Here is a 20,509-nt window from a genome sequence, read left to right as displayed (position 1 = left end):
TTCCAAAGTGGCTGTACCAATTTTTACCCCCGCCAGTGGATAAGAATTCCAGTTGTTCTATATCTACACTAATTCTTGATATTTTCTGACTTTTAAATTTTTGCACTTCTGGTGGGTATATAATGGTATTTCATTGTGGTTTTAACTTACATCCCCTGATGACTAAAAACGATGAGCACTTTTTTTTTTTTTTTTTTTTGAGCACGTTTTAATATGTTTTTAGGCTATTTGTACATCTTGCTCATCCTGAAACGTGTATTTCTTTTGCTCATTTTTCTATCAGGTTGTCAGTCTTTTCCTTCTTTATTCTGAGTGTGAGTCCTTTGTCATAAGTAATACTTATGACATTATGTAAGTAATATATAAGTATTACTTATTACTTTGCTGTAAGTATTATAGGTTTTCTTCTAAAATAGTGTATTGTGATGAACAGAATTTCTTAATTTTAGTGTGGACCAACTTATCTATCTTTTGTTTTATGGTTAGTGCTCTTTTGAGTCCTGTTTAAGAAACTGCCTATCCCAAGGTTTTGAAGATATTCTATTTTATCTTTCAGAAGCTTCATTGTTCTACCATTCATATTTAGGTCTATGCTCCACTTCAAATTCATTTTTGAGTATGGTGTGAAGTAGGAATCAAGATTCATTCTTTCTTTATAGATATTCAGTTGATGCAGCACCACTTATTGAAAAGACCATCCTTATACCCACTACTATACAGTGCTACCTTTGTATGAATCAAGTGTTCATAAATGCATGGTCGTTTTAGGACCATATTCTGTTCTATTAAGTTATTTGTCCATCCTTGTATCAATACCTCACAATCTTAATTACTGTACCTTTATAAAAAGTCTTAATATCGAGTCCGGTAATTCCTCCACTTTATCATTCTTCAAGATTGTCTTGTTATTTTCGGTCTTTTAAATTTCCATGTAAATTTTACAATCAGCTTGTCAAGTTTTACACACACACACACACCCCTACTGGGATCTGATTGAAACTGTAGTGAATCCATAGGTCAATTTGGAGAGAATTAACATCTTTATAATATTGAGTCTTATAACCTATCAACCTGGTATATTCATTTATTTCGGTCATCTTTAATTTCTCTCAATAATGCTTTATAGTTCTCTGTGTAGAAATCTTGCACATATTCTTTTAGATTTATTCCTCAGTATTTGATGCTTTTGTAAATGGTATCTTTTTAAAAATTTCATTTTTAATTTTTTATTGTTGGCATATAGAAAGAAAATTGATGTTGCTAAATTTACTTATTCATTTTAAGAGCTGATTTGTGGAGTCTTTTGGAGTTTTTACATACACTACTATGTTGTTTGTAAATAGTGACAGTTTTATTTCTTCCTTTCCAATCCTTACATCTATCTCTTTTTCTTGCCTTATCATATTGGCTAAGACTGCCAATAAAATGTTGGAGAAATCACAGGAGGTATCTTGATTTCCAATCTTAGGGAAAAGTTTTAAATATTTCATTATTAAGTATGATGTTTGCTGTAGTTTTGAAAATACTATTAGATAAGGAAGAATGGGTGCTGAATTACAGCAAATGTCTTTTCTGTATCTATTAAGATAAAAATATGACTTTTCACTTTCATTCTGTTAACGTGTTGAATCGCACTGATTTTCAACCTTGCATTTTTTAACAAGTCTAACTTGGCTGAAATTTTTCCTACTTATATATTGTCAGATTCATTTAGCTAATATTTTATTTAGAATATTTGTATCTATATTCATATAGTAAATTAACTTGTAATTTTCTTTTTTGTAATGTCTTTGTCATGATTTGGTGTTAGTGTTATGCTGGTCTCAGTGAAGGACTTGGAAGTATTCCTCTTTTTCTATTCTCTGGACAAATTTGTGTAAGACTGTTTTATTTCTTCCTTAGATATTATAAACAATTCATCAGTGAAACCACCTAGGCCTAGAGTTTTAAAATTTTTAAAAAATTAATTAATTATTTAAAAAATTAAAGTATAGTTGATGTTATAACATTAATAACATAATATCTATAATGTTACATTAGTTTCAGGTATACAACATAGTAATTCAATATTTTTATAGATTATACTCCATTTAAAGTTATTATAAAATTTGGCTATATTCCCTGTGCTGTATACTATATGCTTGTATCTTGCTTATTTTATAATAGTAGTTTGTACCTGTTAATCTCCTACCCCTAGAGTTTTTCTTTGAGGGAAGATTTTAAACTATGACTTTAATTTATTACTTAGATGTAGGAGAATTCAGATTTCCTGTTTCTTCTGTGTCAATTTTGGTAATTAGTATTTTTCAAGGAATTTGTCCATTTTCATTTAAATTTCAGAGATTCTTAACACAAAGTTGTCATAATACTCTTTTATTATTGATTTTTTTATTATAGTAAAAAACATAACATAAAATTTGCCATCTTAACCATGTTTAAGTGTATAGTTGAGTAGTGTTAAGTATATTCACATTGTTGTGAAACATCTGCAAAACTTTTTCATCTTGCAAATCTGAAATCTATACCCATTAAACAACAATTTCCCCTTTCCCCCCTCCTTCTCATCCCTGGTGACTACCATTTTACTTTCTGCTTTTATGAACTTTATTATTCTTATTTTTAATGTATGTAAGCTCTGTACTGATGTCCTCTTTTTTGTTCTCCTTATGGGTCATTTGGGTCTTTTTTCTTGATCAGCAGAGGTTATGAATTTTATTAGTCTTTTCAAAGAAACAACTTTTACTTGGTTGATTTTTTTTCTATTGTATATTTGTTTTCTGTTAAATTAATTTATGATCTTTATTATTTCCTTTGATTCAGTTTGCTGTTCTTTAACTGAGAGGAATGCTTACAACACTGATTTTTAGCCTTTCTTCTGTTCTAATATATGCATTTGAAGCCACAGATTTCCCTCTAACATGGCCTTAGCTGCATCACACAAGTTTTGATATGTTGTGATTTTATTGGCATTCAATTAAAATTTTTTTTATAATTACAACTGCAATTTCTTGACTCATGAGGTTGTTTTTAGAAGTTTATTACTTGATTCCTATCATTCCAATATCTTTTTGTTATTGATTTCTAACTTAATTCCAGTGGTCAGAAAACATACTCTGTATGACTTCAATCCTTATATATTTGTTGACATTTGCTTTATCACCCAGAATATGGTCTATTCTAGTAAATGATCTATGTGCACTTGAAAATAATATATATCCTGTAGTTGATGAGTGCCATATATATGTCAATTACATCTTGTCTATTAATTATGTTGTTCAAATCTAGATCCTTAATGAATATTTCTCTGCTTGTTACCAAGAGGTGTGTTTAAAATTCCCAGTGGGACTTCCCTGGTGGTGGCGCAGTGGTTAAGAATCTGCCTGCCAACGCAGGGGACACGGTTTAATCCCTGGCCTGGGAAGATCCCACATGCCACGGAGCAACTAAGCTTGTATGCCACAACAACTGAGCCTGCGCTCTAGAGCCCGCGAGCCACAACTACTGAGCCCGTGTGCCACAACTACTGAAGCCCACGTGCCTAGAGCCTGTGCTCAACAAGAGACGCCACTGCAATGAGAATCCCGTGCACCGTAATGAAGAGTAGCCCCTGCTCACCGCCAACTAGAGAAAGCCTGAGTGCAGCAGCAAAGACCCAACACAGCCAAAAATAAATAAATAAAATAAATTAATTAAAAAAAATAAAATTCCCATTGTGATAGTGGAACTGCCTTCTTTTAGATCTGTCAATTTTTCCTTCATATATTTTGAAGATATATTAGGTACAAAAATTTAGAACTGTTTTCTTCATGATGGATTAACTCCTTCATCATTATGAAGTGTCCCTCTTTATTGTAAAGCATATTTTGTTATATTTATATAACAATTTTCTTTTGGTTAATATTTACATGGTATTTATTTTTCTATCATTTTACTTTCAACATTTCTGTCTCATATTAAAGAACTATTACACATTCATTGATGTATATGTATATAAATTTTAAATCTAGTCTATATTTATCTTTGAGTATTTAAGCATCAATTTACATTCATTACTGACATATTGGGATTTAAATTTATCATTATATTGTTTTGTATTTATCTGACCCGTTCCATATTATTTTCCTCCTTTTTATTTTTAACTCTTCTTAAAGATGACTTTATTATTCCATTCTCCCTCATAAGTTTATTATATATTATTTATTATTCTTTTAGTGGTTTTGCTAACCTAGAGACCATTATTGTTTTAGTTGTTACCCTGGATCACAACATGTATCTTTGATTTATTAACATCTAATATAAATTGGCGTTTTTAATTATTCCTGTAAATACAAGTGTCTTGAGTACTTTTATTCCATTTATCCTCTCCCATCTTTTTGTGCAATTAATGTCAACTAATTTCCACAAGACATTATTATTAGTGTTTTATATTACATCGATTGTCATTTTACCTGAATATTTACCCTTGATGTTGCTCTTGAATTTTCCTGCATCTCCATGTTTTTATCTGGAATAATTTTCTTCTGCCTGAGGAACTCCCTTTCAGTGTTTCTGTTTGTTGGAAAATGTCTTGTTTCATCTTTATCTTTTTAAATTTATTTTTATTTTTTAAAAAACTTTTAAGAGTATCATGATTTTTAAAAAATATTTATTTATTTATTCATTGGCTGTATCGGGTCTTAGTTGCAGCCCGTGGGCTCTTTGTTGTGGTGTGTGGGCTCCTCTCTAGTTGTGGTGTGCAGGCTCCAGAGTGGGCTCTGTAGTTATGGCACGTGAGCTTCGTTGCCCCGCGGCACGTGGGATCTTAGCTCCCCGACCAGGGATTGAACCGGCGTCCCCTGCATTGCACTATGGATTCTTAACCACTGGACCACCAGGGAAGTCCCCTCATCTTTATTTCTGATGAATTTTTTCCCCTAGGTTTTTAGGTTGGCATATTTTTCCCCCTAACACTTCATTCCACTGTTTTCTGGTTTCCATTGTTTCTGTCAAGACACCAACTGTCAGTCCTCTGTTGCTGCTTTAAAAGTAATATATTTCATATAGGATAGATAACCAGCAAGGCCCAACTGTATAGCACAGGGAACTCTACTCAATGTTCTGGGATAACCTATAAGAGAAAAGAATCTAAAGAAGAATGAATATATTATATGTATAACTGAATCGCTTTGCTGTACACCTGAAACTAACACAACATTGTAAATCAACTATACTCCAATAAAGTTAAAATTAAGAAAGTAATATATTTCATATTGAAGAAGGAAAAACAGAGTTGGAGGACTCACACTTCCCAATTTCAAACTTACTACAAAGCAACAGTAATCAATACCATGTGATCCTGGCACAAGGACAGACATAGAGTCAATAAAATAGAATTGAGAGTCCATGAATAAACTCATATATTATGCTCAACTGAATTTTGACAAGGGTACCAAGACTATTCAACAGGGAAAAAAGAATAATCTCTTCAACAAATGGTACTGGGACAAATGGATATCTACATGCAAAAGAATTTGGATCTCTACCTCACATCACATACATATGCTGACTCAAAATGGATGAAGATCTAAACATAAGAGCTAAAACTACAAAACTCTTGAAGTTTTTGTGACTTTGAATTAGGCAATGGTCTCTCAGATATGACACCTAAAAACACAATGAAAGATAAAAAAGACTCCATCAAAATTAAAAATTTGTGCTTGAAAGACACTATCAAGAAAGTGAATAGACAACTTAAAGAATGGAAGAAACTCTTTGCAAATCATATATCTGATAAGGGTGTTCTATTTATTTATTTATTTATTTATTTATTTATTTATTTATTTATTATTTATTTATTTGGCTGCATTAGGTCTTAGTTGCAGCATGCTGGATCTTCGTCGCCGAGTGCAGGATCTTTGTTGTGGCATGCGGGTTTTTAGCTGTGGCATGCAAACTCTTAGTTGCAGCATGTGGGATCTAGTTCCCTGACCAGGGATTGAACCTGGGCCCCCTGCATTGGGAGCGCAGAGTCTTAGCCACTGGACTACCAGGGAAGTCCCAGAAAAACTTAACATTTATATACAATTTCACAACAATCCCATAAGATAGAAAAGTTATTCTTATTTCACAGAGAGGAAACCAAGGCTCAGAGAGATTAAAAACTTGCTCAAAATCATAAAGCTACAAGTTGAATCCTGGTAAATCTGAATCCAAAACTAAGTTATCTTTCAGTTTTGTACTCTTAAAACATAAGTAACTTGGATTACAGTTATGATCAAACTGCAAAAAACATTTAACAATAATTTAAAACTCCCTAGTGGCAACACCATTAACTGATTTGTTTCTTATGCTGCATAAGAAATGGCAATAGTAAATAAGAAGGTATTCTTTTTCTGAGGCAATCAAAATTTAATTAAACTTCAAAAACTTCCCAAGGACTTTACAAAGGTCCTGGTAACAACTTGGATTTAAAAAATACAATGTTGGGCTTCCCTGGTGGCGCAGTGGTTAAGAATCCGCCTGCCAATGCAGGGGACACGGGTTTGAGCCCTGGTCCGGGAAGAACCCACATGTCGCAGAGCAACTAAGCCCGTGCACCACAACTACTGAGCCTGCGCGCCACAACTACTGAGCCTGTGTGCCACAACTACTGAAGCCCGCGTGCCTACTGCCCGTGCTCCACAACAAGAGAAGCCACTGCAATGAGAAGCCTACACACCACAACGAAGAGTAGCCCCTGCTCGCTGCAACTAGAGAAAGCCCGCGCGCAGCAATGAAAACCCAATGCAGCCAAAAATATAAAATAAATAAATTTAAAAAAAAATTAAAAAAAAAATACAATGTTGCTACTACTTCTCTTTCTTTTCAAGAAATTTAAAAAATAGAACATAAGTGAAGACACAAGTTTTCAGCACTCAGTGCTGTAATAGAGCCAGCTAAATAACTAAAGGACCTGGCAAATTTTAAGAATTACTTTCACTATGGAAACCTCGCATTCCTATAATTAATGTAACAATGTAATCTACAAATCTTTATCTTGTGTCTTCTTAAAGAAATTAGACAATGCTCAAGTCTTCTTTATCCTGAGGAATCAAGAGTTCACTTGGAGTAAGGCTCCAGGGGTGACGGTGCTTGGCTCTGTGAATCGGGGCTACTACACCCCCCTTCCTGGTCCCCTTTCCTCCTATTTTCTTTGCATCATTTCTAGCCTGTGGGCCCCATTTCTAGATCAGATGCAAATATTTGCTCACAAGCAGCAAAGCTTTAGGTTTAATGGTGGCTGCACCTGTTGAAAAGTGATAAATGACCAGAATTTTCACATAAAGCTTTTCTCATGTAAAACAGGGATCGTGGTTGGAGGTGAGACAGCTTTTCCAAGAGACCTTTCAAAGGGCTTCATGAATTCTCACCTGGACCCAGGACCCCTGCTCCTTGATGAAGACGAGCATGGGTAGACATGAGGGAGAGGTAGTGGTGCCCAATGGACCCAAGCATGGAATAGAAGACTAGTCGTAAAACCTCAGCAGTGTGGAGCCTTTCCTGGTCTGAAGGATGCCTGAGCAAGGCTTTCTTATTATCAACACTAGGAAGGACTTTTATAGGTCAGTCCATCTTTCCATACAAGGAAGGAAGAAACAAACATTATTGGGTAACACTATATGACAGGCACCTTCACAAATCATCTATTTCTCACAGCCCTGTGTGGCTATTATTGTAACTTTCATTCCACTGCTGAGAAACTGAGGCTGCGAGAGGGTAAGTGACTGACCCAGTCAGGAAGGGCCTGGTCTGGGACTCATACCTCTGTCGCCTGACTACACGTTCGAATGTGTGGATCACATCGGTCTACAGCACCGAAGAGATGCTGCTTTGTGTGTTTCAGTTAACTTAGCTGGCTGTGTAGATGAAGTACTCAGAGAGGGTCAATAAAAATTCAATTTGCTTCTCCCAAAGCTTAGCAGTGCTGGCCTTGACAGGAACCTAAATACTATGCTCTGCTGCTGTGAACTTTTATGTCTGTCTTAGGCTGCACATTAATACTTCTGTGGAAGAGGATTCCAGCCCGGTTTAGAGAGTGGGAGCCTGAGTTTCAATGTACATTTATATCCACTCAACAATAAATGCCAGGAGAGAAAGGCGGAAGAGGAGGGTGAGAGAGAGAACATTTAAATAGTGGGGGGTGAGTCTGCCTGTCACCCCATACCAGGAGTGACAGGAGTATATGACTCTGACGTTTCTTCAGTAAGTTGCAGTCTCCTGTATACCCCCTGTCAGCATTTCACTGGGATTTGAGGGATTTTTCAAATGTAATTTGGGCTACACTTTGTCTTTTGCCTTTATAAACTACCCCTACCTGCTAAGACACAACTTCCCTACACTATAGCTATGATATGCCTGTGACCAAAAGCAAAATCCTGGAGAACTCCCTTTTCTGGGACAGAAGAGAAATTAAGTCATTTGTGCCTTGAATTCTGAACGATTCTTCGTTGTCCACGTGTGTAGGCTATTCTTGTTTTAGTCACGTGTGGTAGCGTGTGTGTATGGAGGTCATGAGGCACGAAGCCTCCTAGAGGAAGGGTCAGGTCAGGTCCACCTCTGGCCAAGTGCCCAACTTCGCCCTGAGCTTTGGGGCAGCCTGAGCAGGAAGAGGCACCCCCTTAAGGCAGAGGGCAATGGTGCCTCAGCTTCCTCTCCCAGGGTGAGAAAACCCCTTTCCCCGTGATTAGGAAAGACTGACTGACGCTTTCCTCAAAAGGAACTTTCATGAAAAAGGAACTGGATAATTTTAAGATTTACTAGATTTCTTTTCAGTTTTTTGAAGCCTCATCAAAGAATGGCCAGGCTGTTGCCACCAATATAGCACACCCATCTTGGGCATCTTTTCATCACCTGGGTTTGCCATTACCCTTTCTTATGCTCAGGTCAAACTCAGGTTTAGCTGCTGCCCTAGCTCCTGTTATTTATACCTGCTTTTTGACTCCTCAGTAAAGAAAGTATTTCCCCAAGACAATTTCAAAACTTCTCTCTGAGCTGTACTCTGAGTGGGCATAAATGCACTCATCAAGCTCTGCTGCACTGAGTGAATTCTTCCTAGAGGTCTCCTTACTTACGGAGTAAGATTTCTAGAATTTTCCCCTTGTCACTGACCCAACTGTTTTCATCCCATTTCTTACCTGCTGGCTTGTTTAAGGTAGCTTCTAAGCTGTAATGTTCTAAACCAGCACCTCTACCTGCTTTCTTTAGTGATCCCAGTATTTTAATTTCAGGAGCCAGTCTGTGTCTAATTCATACCTGCCAAAATGCACGAGCCTCTTCATGGCTCCCCACTGGAAAGCCCATGCTTTGTGCAGAGCGGCACCATCTCTAGCTCTAGAAAAACTCTTCTCACCAGCCCTGCTTGTGTCCTAAATCCAAGCCCATCACACTTCTCAGACTTTCCTACTATTATGCTTTGCACACATGGGTCCAGTGGTCAGCATGCCCTGTAACCTACCTTCCACTTGGCGAGCTTCTCTAAGAGACAAAACAGAAAGGGGGTTAGAACACAGACGCCGGGGCCAGGCTATCTGCACTGGAGTCTAGCTGCAGCTACTTACTAGCACTTTAACCGTGGCAAGTTACTGGATCTCTCTCAACTTGTTTCCTCACCTGTAAAACGGGGTTAATAATAATAGGGTTGTTGCAAGGATTAAATGAGTTAATATATGCAAAATGTTTAGAAGAGTGCCTATCACATAGTAAGCACTATAGGTTAGCTATTATTATTGTGGTTAACTTTAAAAACATAGTGTGTGTGTATATACTGTCCATTTTTCTGTGATACACACACACTATATATAAAACAAATAAACACATACACTATATATTTGTGTGTGTGTGTGTGTATATATATATATATATATATATAATATGTGTGCATATATAAAGCTTTCCCCTCAAATAGTTCCCTCTGTTTATTTTCCTGTTTTTCTCCCGAGACTCTGAATTCCTCAAGTACAAGAACTGTGCACAACCTAAATACTGGCCCAACTGTCTCATGGATGAAGGGTGGCCAGCAGTTAGGAACAATGGACCCTGGGCTGCCAGGGTCTCATTTCTGACTTTGCCACTTAATAGGTGAGTCATCTTGGCCAAGTTACTTGACCTTCTCTAAGCCTCAATTTCTTAATTTGTAAGAGAAGAGCTGTAACTTCTCTCATTGGGATGCTGCCAAGATGAAAATTATAATGTATATAAAACACTCAGCATGGTGTCTGGCACATCCTGTGATCTGAACTGCTAGCTATAGTTAGGTTTTCTCCTGCCCAGCCTCACAGCAGAGATCTAGAATGGCAGTTTCTATTTCAACTGGATTCTTTGTATTATCTGTTGCCATTAAGTTCTATTCTTAAACTGCCTGGATAAGGAATTTAGCATAACCAAATAATTTGGTAGATAAAAAGTCAAGGAACCTTCAGGATCTTTTCTCAACTATTAAAAAGCCTAAAGTTACAACCCAGCTGGCCAAAGAGAAATCAGATTTAATTTCTTCAGGTCTGAAGTTGCCAGGCAGGATCAGGTAAGCTGCATTCCTGTTGGAGGCTCTCTGGACTAAATTCTTACCAACTTTTGGTCTATTGTAAACACTGAGGCTTCCTTGAAATAAAATACTCTTGAATAATACTATGTGTGTGTGTGTAAAAAACAAAACAAAACAACCTATGCCTCATGCATTACAAAAGTTTGTCCAAGAAGGGTTTAAAAACTCTGAAATATCACATCTGTTCCAGACTAATTTCTGATCACTCAATAATTTTTAAAATAGTGAACAAGAAGTTATTCAATTTCATACATTGCTTCAATTCATAAAGCTGATTTCTTAGTTGATAGCACCATGCCCATGAAGAAATAAGCAACTGTATTTTGATGCTAATTCTAACTTTGGTTCTAAGGAACAAATCCCACACTTTAAAGAGCACTGAGACCATGAAATAATTGAGATGTAAAAACTTGATGATGTCAGTTCAATCTCAAAGCCACAAAACAGCAGGTTCAAATTTCAGTGTATGATGCAAATCTTCCCCAAGATTAATGGAAAGCCTTATCCTAGTAATTCACTCATTTTATTTCTTAGCTTTTGTAAAAAGTCTGTATTTGGCCTGAACAGCACCTACTTTTTTTAGTCTTACTCTCTGCTAGGACTTGAAATAATGTGAAAAGGGTGAAAGTACAGTAATAGAAACAGTAACATTGCCTTTAAATAGTCCTACATCTCCTGACTGTTGATGAAGGAAAATAACAATTCACCATAAATGGGAAATAGAGGAGAGGGAACAACTGATTTGATTTCCACTGGATAAAGGTAGGTGGGGAGGAACTATACTATTAATTGATGAAAATACTACTAAGTGAAAAACATTTTGTAGGTATTAAGGAGAATGTCAAGGCAACAGAACCCATTCTAGAGGGTAAGATCAAACACATTGAGCTTAACTCTCTAGCATTTAGAGTTGGCTGGAAATATCAGGAGGATCACTGAACCAGTGAATCTCAATGAATAATGATGTAATGAATAACCTGTGCAGCTTTTAAAAATCCTTTAACCCCATATGCACTTAACAAGAGAGCCTCCAAACAAATGAAGCAAAAACAGACATAATCAAAGGGAGAAATAGACAATTCAACAACAGTCATTGGAGGCTTCAATACTTTACTTTCAATAATGGATAGAACACTAGATAGAAGATAAAGAAGGAAAGAGCTATTAACCAACTAGACCTATAGAGCACTCCACCCAGAAACAGCAATCTATATATTCTTTTCAACTGCACATGGAACATTCTCCAGGATAGACCACATGTTAGGTTATAAAACAAGCCTCAGTATAAGTAAAATGACTGAAATCATACAAAGTATGTTCTCCAACCACAATGGAAAGAAGTTAGAACTCTATAACAGAAGGAAATTCACAAATATGTGGGATTTAAACAACCAATGGATCGAAAGGAAAATCACAGCAGAAACTAGAAAATACTCTTAAGATGAATGATATAAAAACCAAAACATACCAAAATTATGGATGGGTGAAATTGTGCCTACAGAGTAATTTATAGCTGTAAATGCTTATATTAAAAAAGAGAGATCTGAAATCTATAACATAATCTTCCACCTTAAGAGAAGAAGAAAAAAATGAGACCCAAAGCAAGAAGAAGGGAGAAAATTATAAAGATGTGAGTGAAAATTAATAAAGTAGAGAATAGAAAAATAGACAAAGCAATAAAACCAAAAGTTGGTTCCTTGACAAGATCAAAATTTACAAACCTTTAGCAAGGCATAACTAGCTAAACCATGGATAAGCGTTAGGTGCATGTATCTTTGACCAGGCAAAAAAGAACTCAAATTACTAAAATCAGGAATGAAAGAGGGCACATAACTACTGACATTGAAGAAACAAAAAGGATTTTAAGGGAATCTTATGGACAACTGTATGCCAACAAATATGATAACCTAGATGAAATGGACAAATTCCTAGAGAGAGACAAATTACTGAAATTGACTTAACTAGAAATAGAAAACCTGAATAGGCCTATAAGAAGTAAGAGGGTAAATCAGTAATCAAAAAACTTCCCACAAAGAAAAGACCACAACCAGATGGCTTTATTGGTGAATTCTACCAATTAAGAATTAACACCAATCCCTCTCAAACGCTTTCAAAAAACAGAAGAGAAGGAAACACTTCATAATTCATTATATGAGGCTAGCATTACACTGATACCAAGTCAGAGAAAGACATCACAAGAAAATTACAGACCAATATTCCTCATTGAATATAGATATAAAAATCCTCAGCAAAATACTAGCAAACTGAATCCTGAAACATAGAAAAACATAATCCTATTATGACCAATTGGGATTTATCTCAGGAATGTAAGGTTGGTTCAACATATGAAAATCAATTAATATAATATACCATATTAATAAAAGACAAAACCCACACGATCATCTCAACAGGCACAGAAAAAGCATCTGACAGAACCCAAACTCGTTTATGATAAAAACACTCAACAAGCTAGGAGCAAAAGGGAACTTTTCAACCTGATAAAAGGACATCAGTGAAAATCCCACAGCTAACATCATACTCAACAGTGATAGACTAAAAGCTTTTCCCTCAAGATCAGGAACAAGACATGGCTGTCTGCTTGTACCACTTCTATTCAACATTCTATGAATGAAGGCTCTAGCCAGGGGCAATTAAGAAAATGAAATAAAAGGCAGCCTGACTGGAAAGGAAGAAGTAAAACTATCTCTATTTGCAGATGACATGATCCCGTATATAGAAAATTCTAAGGCATCCACTAAAAAACTATTAGCGCTAGTAAATGAGTGCAGCAAGGTTGTGAGGATAAAAGCTCAATGTACAAAAATCAATCACATTTCTGTAGAAATTAAATAAATAAATAGGAAGGCATCTCCTGTTCATGGACTGGAAGACTTAATATTGTTAAGATGACTCTACTACCTAAAATGACTTGCAAATTCAAGGTAATCCCTATCAAAATCCCAGGGGGCTCTTTTTGCAGAGATTAAAAACTGATCCTAGAATTCATATGGAAATGCAAGGGACCCTGAATAGCCAAAACAATCGTGAAAAAGCTGGAGGACTCACACTTCCCAATTTCAAACTTACTACAAAGTAATAGTAATCAATACCATGTGATACTGGCACAAGGACAGAATAGGGACCAATAAAGTAGAACTGAGAGTCTAGAAATAAACTCATATATTATGCCTAACTGCCTTTTGACAAGAGTGCCAAGACCATTCATCTGGGGAAGAAAGAATAATCTCTTTAACAAATGGTACTGAGACAAATAAATATCCAACATGCAAAAAAAAAATGAAGTTGGACCTCTACCTCACATCATATACATATATTAACTCAAAATGGATGAGAGAACTAAATATAAGAGCTAAAACTATAAAACTCTTGAAAGTTTTTGTGACCTTGAATTAGGCAATGGTTTCTTAGATATGACTCCTAAAACACAACCCAAAGAAAAAATAGACAAACTGGACTCCCTCCCAAAAAACCCCAAAACAAAAAAACTTGTCCTGCAAAAGAGTCTATCAAGAAAGTGAATAGAGAACTTATAGGAGAAAATATTCGCAAATCATATATTTGATAAGGGCATAGTATCTGGAATGTATAAAGAACTCTTACAACTCAGTAACAAAAAGACAAATAATCCAATTAAAAATGGGTGAAGGACTTAAATAGACATTTCTCCAAAGAAGACATTCAAGTAGCCAACAAGCACATGAAAAGACGTTAAACGTCATTAGTCACTAGGAAAATGCAAATCAAAACTACAGTGAGGTGCCACTTCACACCCACTAGACATGGCTATAATTTTTTAGAAAAAGGAAAATAATATGCACTGGTGAGGATGTAGAGAAACTGGAACCCTTGTACATTGCTGGTAGGAATGTGAAATTGTACAGATGCTTGGCGAACAGTTTGGTAGTTTTTCAACAAGTTAAACTTAGAGTTAACATATACCCCAGCAATTCTACTCCTAGGGATATACCCAAGAGAATTAAAAAGATATGTTCACACAAAAATTTGTATACAAATGTTCATAGAAGCATTATTCATAAAAGCCAAAATGTGGAAACGACCCAAATGTCCATCAATGGATGGATGAAAAAAATGTAGCATATATCCATACAATGGAATATTATTCAGCTACAAAAAAGAACATAGTACTGATACATGCTACAACTGGATGAATTTTGAAAACACTATACTAAGTGAAAGAAGCCAAACACAAAAGGCCACATACTGTATGATTCTAGTTATACAAAATGTCCTGAACAGGCAAATCCATAGAGACATAGAGTAGATTAGTGGTTTCTGGGCTGGCAGGGGTGAGAGGTTACTGTTAATGGGTATGAGCCTTCTTTCTGGGATGACAAAAACGTTCTGGAATTAGACAGTTGTGATGGTTGTACGACCTTGTGAACATACTAAAAACCACTGCAGTGGCTTTACCCTTTAAAAGGGTAAATTTCATGGTATGTGAATTATATCTCAATAAAAAAAAGAATCTTTAACCCCCTACTGATTTGAGTATGACTGCTGTAGTGGACCTATTACTACTAGTGGGAATATTCTCAACTCTCAGGTATGCTGAGGTGGAAGGTTGGGCGCATTTACACATACTGATAATCCCTTCAAGCATAAGATTCATATAACATAAAATATTTCAACATCTTCCTCACAAGTAATGCAAAAAAATTTCATTTCTACATGTAAAATTGCTCTCATCCAACTTCAGAATTCACTGTTTTTAAAAGAATACAGTACAAACTACGTAAAAAAAAATCTCGGACAGATATAATTTATTACTAATCAGTTATGTATTTTGGAAAATTTTTCATACACTCACGCTTTCATCCCACCAAATATTTATTGAGCACTTACTATGTGCAAAGCACTCTACTAGGTACCAGAGATACAGTGGCAAGTGACACAGTTAAATGTCCCTGCGGCTGTGGAGCTGACGTTCTAGAGGAGTCAGATCAACCACCAACAAAGGAACAAGAAATTATCAGAGAGTGAATGGCGACCTTGAAGAAAATAAAATGGAGCAACTCAGTTCAGGGCCCGAGGGGGCATCACCACACAGGATGTCCCCACACTTGGGTCCTATCTGGGCACAACAGGAGCCAATGTGAAAAGACCAAAAGAAACAGCATCACTGTTCCTCCCCTGGGGAGTATGAGCACGTTCTGTATCTGAAACACACACAAATGAAATTTGGGCATGTGATCTCCAAATCAGCCTTCCAAACACAAGTGGGTGAATAACACTCAACAACACAGTCTTTTAATTTTATTATTTATTTATTTTAATACAAAGCTTTGGCATTAGCAATTTTATGAAAAAATAAAATGTACTAAAAATAAATGCTTGTGTGGCATGATTGGTAAATGATGCACAAAAATAGGTTCTTTTTTCCTTCAAGGCAATCAGTCAGAAAGCATTCTTTTCCTTCTTCAAAACCATTCTACCCTATGGAATAAAAGGAAAAAAGAGAGGTCAAGAATTAGTTAACGGGTAGTTGTCAATGTTTTAAAATAACAGAGAAAGTAATCCTAACTGAATGGTGGCCTGGGGTTGTCCCCAAGTATTTCCCAGACCAATTTGGTAAAGCCAGTAAGTCACTAGCATTTTCGTGAACTCAGCAGCTGTAGATCTGAGGTCAAGTGGCTCAGTCACCTAAAAGTGTGTTAGTACTTCCAAAAGGAAGGCAGGGAAAAGTACAGGCTAACAGCATTTTGTTTAAAAATGCAGGGACAACTGTCGTACAATTTACAACTTTTCCTGGTTTGAACACATGTTCTAAATGCTGAGTGCCCTGAAATCTGTAGCTGCTGTCTTTACAATATGCTCCTGCTTTATACCTCAAACAAACATGTCCTTATTTATTTTGAAGTAAGATTTGAGGAGTACAGACTCCCAGGGATGTAAGGCTTTCTTACAGGAATTCCCCAGATTTTACGTGCGTGCGTGTGTGTATGTGTGTGTGTGTGTGTCCCTAAATCAGGTGCCTGAAGGTACCTGACATCTTTGGAAGTTTCCTGCATTACCCTCAGGCTAATGCTGCCCCCTCTGCAGCCTGGCACTGTGGGACTGCCCTAGTTCCTGAACCCTTATAGAGTCTGGTTCATTTCTAAGGTTCCCACGTCATATCTTCAATTCTGCTCTCTTTTTTCCCGGCAGAATTCCAGACCCATACTTCAAACCTCTTAATCTTTGGTCAACATACAACTCTCCAGCATCTCCTGTTTTATCTCCTCCCCATCATCCTGACTTTCTCCTTCAGCTCCGTATTTTCACCTAACCTAACTTCTTGCTTCCAGTCTCTACCATGAAAGCAACTTCTCAGCCATCAGCAATTTTCTTTTTGCTGAAAAGCCTTAGATATCACCTGCTGGTTACAAAAAACCAGTCCAAATTCTGTAGCCTGCCTACCGTCGCCACCACCTACAGCAGACACGTCAAACCACACAACTCGCTGAAACTGCTCTGCTTTTTCTCACCTTGTGCTTTAATTATGCCTGGCTTGGTTTCTAAGTCACCCCCTCCAGGAAGCCTTTTTCAACTCCCTCGGGGCAAAAGCGGCAGTTCCCCTGTGTCTGTGTGATACTCCTGTCATCTTGTGCTGGGTCCGCAGGCACTCCCTGGCTCCTCCGTCACTTCAACCAGCACCGCAGTGCACAGCACTGAGCAGTGCAGCCCCCTTCCCTTTCCCCAGGGTTCCTGCAGGGTCAGGCCTGGTGCCGCAAACACTGGGGAGATGGTGCCTAATGAATGAAAGGCTGGGTATGAAGGCCATTCACAGAAACTGCAAACAGGGCTCTACACTTGTTTACTGTAGTTCATATTTAAGACAACACATTGTTTTTATAACATTTCCTCTGAAAAACTGGATATAGGACTTCTAATGGACAAATAAAGATTTTTAAGCTTACTTTTTTTTGCTGCCTGAGAAATTATAAACAACTATGCAGCCAAACATTAAAGGCACTTCTGAAAAATGAAAGACTGACCACTGTCAAAGACAGGACAGAAGTCCAGTCAAAGCTTCTGCTGCTGTAATCTTTTTGTCACCATGTTTTTAGAAAACCAAATTTATCTTTTTCAACCGCATTATTTGGAGCCCTTAAATGGCTCTCCGGAGTAGTCAAAGACAAGCAGTGTAAAGGAAAGAGTTGGAACCAGAAATACTGGGCTTGAATCCCATGCCCTTCTTCCTATGGCATTTCTTGGGGGTCACTCAGCCCCTCTGGGCCTCAGGTTACTCCTCTGTGTATATATCTCAGGCTCAGAGTGGCTAAAAGGAGAACTAAATACTAAGACAAAGAAGAGTATTCATGATCAAACTGGGGGCAAATCTTTGCTGGTATTGCTACAAAAAAGGCTGTCTCAGGAAAATAAACAATCAGAGATGTGTACTAGCGTGAGCAAAAGTTTTTAGGTTGAAAACTAAAAATTCAAAATTCTTTAGATCAGTGTTTCTCAAACTGGAAGCTGTAACCTATTAATGGATCATAAAATCAATGCAGGAGTTCATGACCAACATTAACAACAACACAACAAAAAAGCACAGAGAAGAATAGATCAGAGAATACTGTATGTAGTAAGGAAAATGTGGAACTTCTGTTTCAGTTATACATGTGGGAGCACTGGGTCAAAATATAAAATGTATTTCTTACAGTAGGAGACGGTTAAAAAAAGTGTTTTAAAAACATTGCTTTTGGGCTTCCCTGGTGGCGCAGTGGTTAAGAATCCACCTGCCAATGCAGGGGACATGGGTTCGAGCCCTGGTCCGGGAAGATCCCACATGCAGCGGAGCAACTACGCCCGAGCGCTACAACTGCTGAGCATGCGCTCTAGAGCCCGCGAGCCACAACTACTGAAGCCCGCAAGCCTAGAGCCCGTGCTCCACAACAAGAGAAGCCACCGCAGTAAGAAGCCCGCACACCGCAACGAAGAGTAGCCCCCACTCACCACAACTAGAGAAAGCTGGCGTGCAGCAACAAAGACCCAACTTAGCCAAAAATAAATAAATAAGTTAAAAACAAACAAACAAAAAAAACATTGCTTTTGACCCTGAAGGTTCTAAAAGAGGCAGCCAGCAGAGACCCCAACCCCTCTCCTTGGGCTCTGATCTCTCCTAGGAAGGGACCATTTAGGACAGACAATTCAAGAGCAACTCTGAGAACTAGAAGGAGTCTTAGAACTTCTACCTGACTCAGGATCTGCCTCCAAACAGCTTCAGCCTTGTAACTTCTGTCTGAATAAGCAGGTCCCAGCAAGCTCATTAGCTTTCAACACAGCCCATGGCATGGATGGACAATTCTGACTGGCAGGAAGTTCTTTCTTACATGAAATGGAAATCTACCTCCCTGTAGATATCTCCAGAGCTACACAGTAAGTATCACCCTCTGTATGCACTGGTTAGTCACCACGGGACCATTATGAGTATTAAATGGGGCAATGTGGGTAGTAACAGAGCACAAAACAGGAGTAAGTTCTTGGTAGGCATGCAATAAACAGTAGCTGTTCTCATCTTTGGCAGTCCTCCAAATACCTGGGGACACCTCTGACATCACCCCAGTCTCCTCTAAGGTAAGCATCCCTAAGATAGAAATGATTAAGTTTTCAGACTCTTTCATACTGAAATATGTCAACGTTCCTCTTAAAGAGTCCAAGCAAAACAATTCAGAAATATTGAGTAGAGAGTAAAATAGAAACATCAATTCCTTTGACCTGGCTTATAAATTTCTACCACTACACCTCAGAGGAGGACAGCTCAAGAGGAACACTGGTGTGGACAACTGAAGCCCAACGACCTGCCGCAGAGCTAGGGCTTCCTGGTCTTCAGTTATGCTACAGGATTTCATATTTGTTCCAGCTATTTCATCAAGTTAACTACATCAGATTCATTTCCTCCTCCTGAGACTGTTTTGAATCTTGAATGCCTGGGCTACGATCCTCTGCAAATCTCAGAACATGATTTCTATGCAACAGAATCCAGGAACTTAAGAAAGGGCTGTAGAGAATACGTAGCTGAACCTCCCATTTGACTCAAAATCTCTCCTATATCATCCACATATCTTACAACTTGTTCCTCCAATAAAAACAAATATTATTTTTCAAATAAATATTTACTTTTTTTATATTGAGGGAAAAATGGATTTATATAAATGTAAGCTGGTAAATGTTGGGATTTAACAAGGTTTACTTGAATAATGAAGTAGAGCAGAAAACCTCCTTTGGGCCAGAAGTTCAATAATGTTGCTTACTTAAGTACAACAAATGTTAGGGAAGCTAATATGTAAAAATATATTTAACTTACATTTATTTGTCTCTTTGACTACTATCCTGTTTAAATTTGCAAAGTCTCAAAATTCACTAGATTTGTTTGTAGTCATGGTTGAGTACTTACATAAATAGTATTTCATCACGATAGAAGGGGGTGACCCCAGATACTTGGACTTTTCATTGATCTCTGAGTTAGGCCCTGAGTGAACACACAGAGCGTAGTGAGGGAGGTGGAGTGCTTTCACCCCTAGTGGAACAGCAACCCATGGAGGCCTGGACCTGCCTGGGTTCCGCAGCCCTGCCTTTATATATGGCCAGTACTGCTTCATCTTGCCCACAGGGTTTCACCAATGACTAGACTGGGTCAAGGTCTTATTGACATCACAATACAATCAGTGTAACACTGTCAGAAAAGTAAACTATAACAGTAGGTAGAAAGCATAAGGTGGAATTTACTACTAATTTCCAGACAAATCATTAAAATGTGAAAAGACAGAATCTATTTATACAGAAGACTATCTTACAAATGGATGAGGTTACCCAGAAAATTGAAACAGAGCAATTAAATTGAAAGGCAATCTCACTTTGATTGTAATTTTTTAGTAAAAGTGAAAAGGTAAGATAGATTTCAAAGACTTCATTAATGAAGAATAATTA

General features: G+C 37.3%; 1 protein-coding gene across 3 annotated transcripts in view; it reads right to left on the bottom strand.

Moving 5' to 3' along the window:
- Positions 1-15,845: 15,845 nt before the first annotated feature.
- The window catches only part of RNF130 (ring finger protein 130), a 100,364-nt gene continuing 95,700 nt past the window's right edge, over positions 15,846-20,509 (bottom strand). For all 3 annotated transcript variants that reach the window (XM_082379330.1, XM_082379329.1, XM_082379328.1), the window contains one exon: positions 15,846-16,033. In XM_082379330.1, the coding sequence (XP_082235456.1) occupies positions 15,995-16,033 (39 nt within the window). In that variant the 3' untranslated portion in view covers positions 15,846-15,994. The remainder of the gene's footprint in view (positions 16,034-20,509) is intronic.

The sequence above is a fragment of the Balaenoptera borealis genome (assembly GCF_965194805.1).
Source record: "Balaenoptera borealis genome assembly, chromosome: 2".
NCBI lineage: Eukaryota > Metazoa > Chordata > Mammalia > Artiodactyla > Balaenopteridae > Balaenoptera > Balaenoptera borealis.
Note: the sequence above shows the minus strand (reverse complement) of the source record. Positions and strands in the feature narration are given on the sequence as shown.